The sequence below is a fragment of the Psammomys obesus genome, unplaced genomic scaffold (genome assembly GCF_907164565.1).
Source record: "Psammomys obesus unplaced genomic scaffold, mPsaObe1.curated_primary_1811, whole genome shotgun sequence".
NCBI classification, from domain to species: Eukaryota; Metazoa; Chordata; class Mammalia; order Rodentia; family Muridae; genus Psammomys; species Psammomys obesus.
Genome location: NW_026586547.1, coordinates 1 through 1,681, shown reverse-complemented (window position 1 = coordinate 1,681; position 1,681 = coordinate 1). Strand labels below are relative to the sequence as shown.

The 1,681-nt window shown below is 76.9% G+C and overlaps 1 protein-coding gene across 1 annotated transcript; it reads right to left on the bottom strand.

Annotated features, from left to right (window-relative positions):
• Positions 1-168: 168 nt before the first annotated feature.
• On the bottom strand, positions 169-1,675 carry LOC129672510 (calmodulin-regulated spectrin-associated protein 3-like; the record flags this gene model as incomplete). The annotated part of the gene is given in 1 exon segment (XM_055601989.1): positions 169-1,675. A coding segment is annotated over 1 exon segment (1,216 nt), but the record flags the coding sequence as incomplete, so codon positions are not given.
• Between the last annotated feature and the right edge of the window lie 6 nt (positions 1,676-1,681).

Genomic DNA, 1,681 nt, shown 5'->3' with positions numbered 1-1,681 from the left:
ATCATCATCACCATCATCCATCATCATCACCATCATCATCATCATCACCATCATCATCATCATCATCACCATCATCATCACCATCATCATCATCATCACCATCATCATCACCATCATCACCATCATCCTCATCCCTCCTCCCCTCCCCGTCCTCCCCGTCCCCCCTCACCTCACACGAGCCTCCGACCCCCGCGCGGGGCCCCCTTTCCGCCGCCTTGGCCTCCTCCTCCAGGGAGTCCTCCGCCCCGGGGGGACTGGAATCGCCGTCCTCCTCCTCCTCCCCGCCGCCGCCGCGATCCCCGTCCTCCCCGGCCAGCAGGATGGAGGACCTGGTCTGCACGGGGACCTGGCTGGGATCGAACCTCCGGAGGTGGGGGAGGCGGTCCACGTCGCGGGGGGCGGCCAGCACGCGGGTCAGCGGGGGGGGCGGCCTCGGCTCCGCGGCTCTCCGTGCTCCCGCTGCTCCTCCTCCTCCTCCTCCTCCTCCTCCCCCGACGGCCGCCGCCGCGGCCCGACGGGCCGGGCTGGGCGACGCCGCCGAGGAGGAGGAGGAGGGCGGGGCCTTGGCGGCGGGGAGGACGGCGCCGTGGCGGTGGCCGCCGGATGGGGAGCACGGCGGCACGGGGATCACCCAGGCGGTGGGCGGGGCCGCGGCGGCCGCCGCCGAGGGGCCGAGCAGACGCTGCTGCTGCTCCGCCAGGCGCTGCATGTCGCGCCGCAGCGAGCCCAGGGCGGCGCCCAGGCGCCTCACGGCGCGCTCGTAGTCCTCCTCCTCCTCCCCCAAGTCCTCCCCCAAGTCCTCCCTCGCTCCGTGCTCCCCGCACGGGGCGGACGCGGTCGGCGGCGGGTCCGGCGCGGGGGCGACGCGGCCGGCGCGGGTGCGCCTCGCGGCCCGCTCGCAGTCCTCCTCCTCCCCCTCCCCCTCCTCCCCCTCCCCCAAGTCCTCCTCTTCGCGGCGGTGCTCCCCCGGCGGGGCGGACCCGTCGGGCGCGAAGGTGACGCTCCTGGGCCGCGCCTGGCCCTCCCCGGCGGGGCGCTCCAGCGCCTCCTCCCTCGGCGGCTCCTCCTCCTCCTCCCGCTCCCCGTCCTCCCGCTCCCCGTGCTCCCCGCGCTGCAGCCGCAGGAAGGCGCTGCGGCCCAGGCGCTGGCGGTGGCGCTCGAACACGGCCTCGATGCGGCGCTTCTGGGCCTCGATGGCGCGACGCTTCTCCTCCAGGCGGGCGCCCAGCTCGGCCGCCGCGTCGGGCGGGGAGGACGGCGGCGGCGGCGGCGGCGGGGGGGGGGGCGGGGGGGGGGAGCACGGGGAGGAGGAGGAGGAGGGGGAGGCCCCGGCCGTGGCCGAGGCCACCGCCAGCTGCCTCTTGCGCTCGGCGAAGCTGGTCATCCTCACGTCGGGGGGCGCCGGGGAGGACGGCGGCGGGGGGGAGCACGGGCGCGGGGAGCACGGCTTGGCCCGCCCCTCGGGCGCGTGGAGGTAGAAGCCGCCGTCGGCCGCGCCGTCGGGGAGGAGGCGGGGCTCGGCGCTGTGGATGATGTGCAGGGCCTCCTCCAGGCTGGGCGGGGAGCACGGCGGCGGCGGGGAGCACGGCGGCGGCGGCGGGAGGGAGCACCGCGGCGCCAGGCTGTCGGAGCTGGCCGAGCGCGCCGGGGGAGGTTGCGGTCGCCGTGCTCCCCCCCCCCC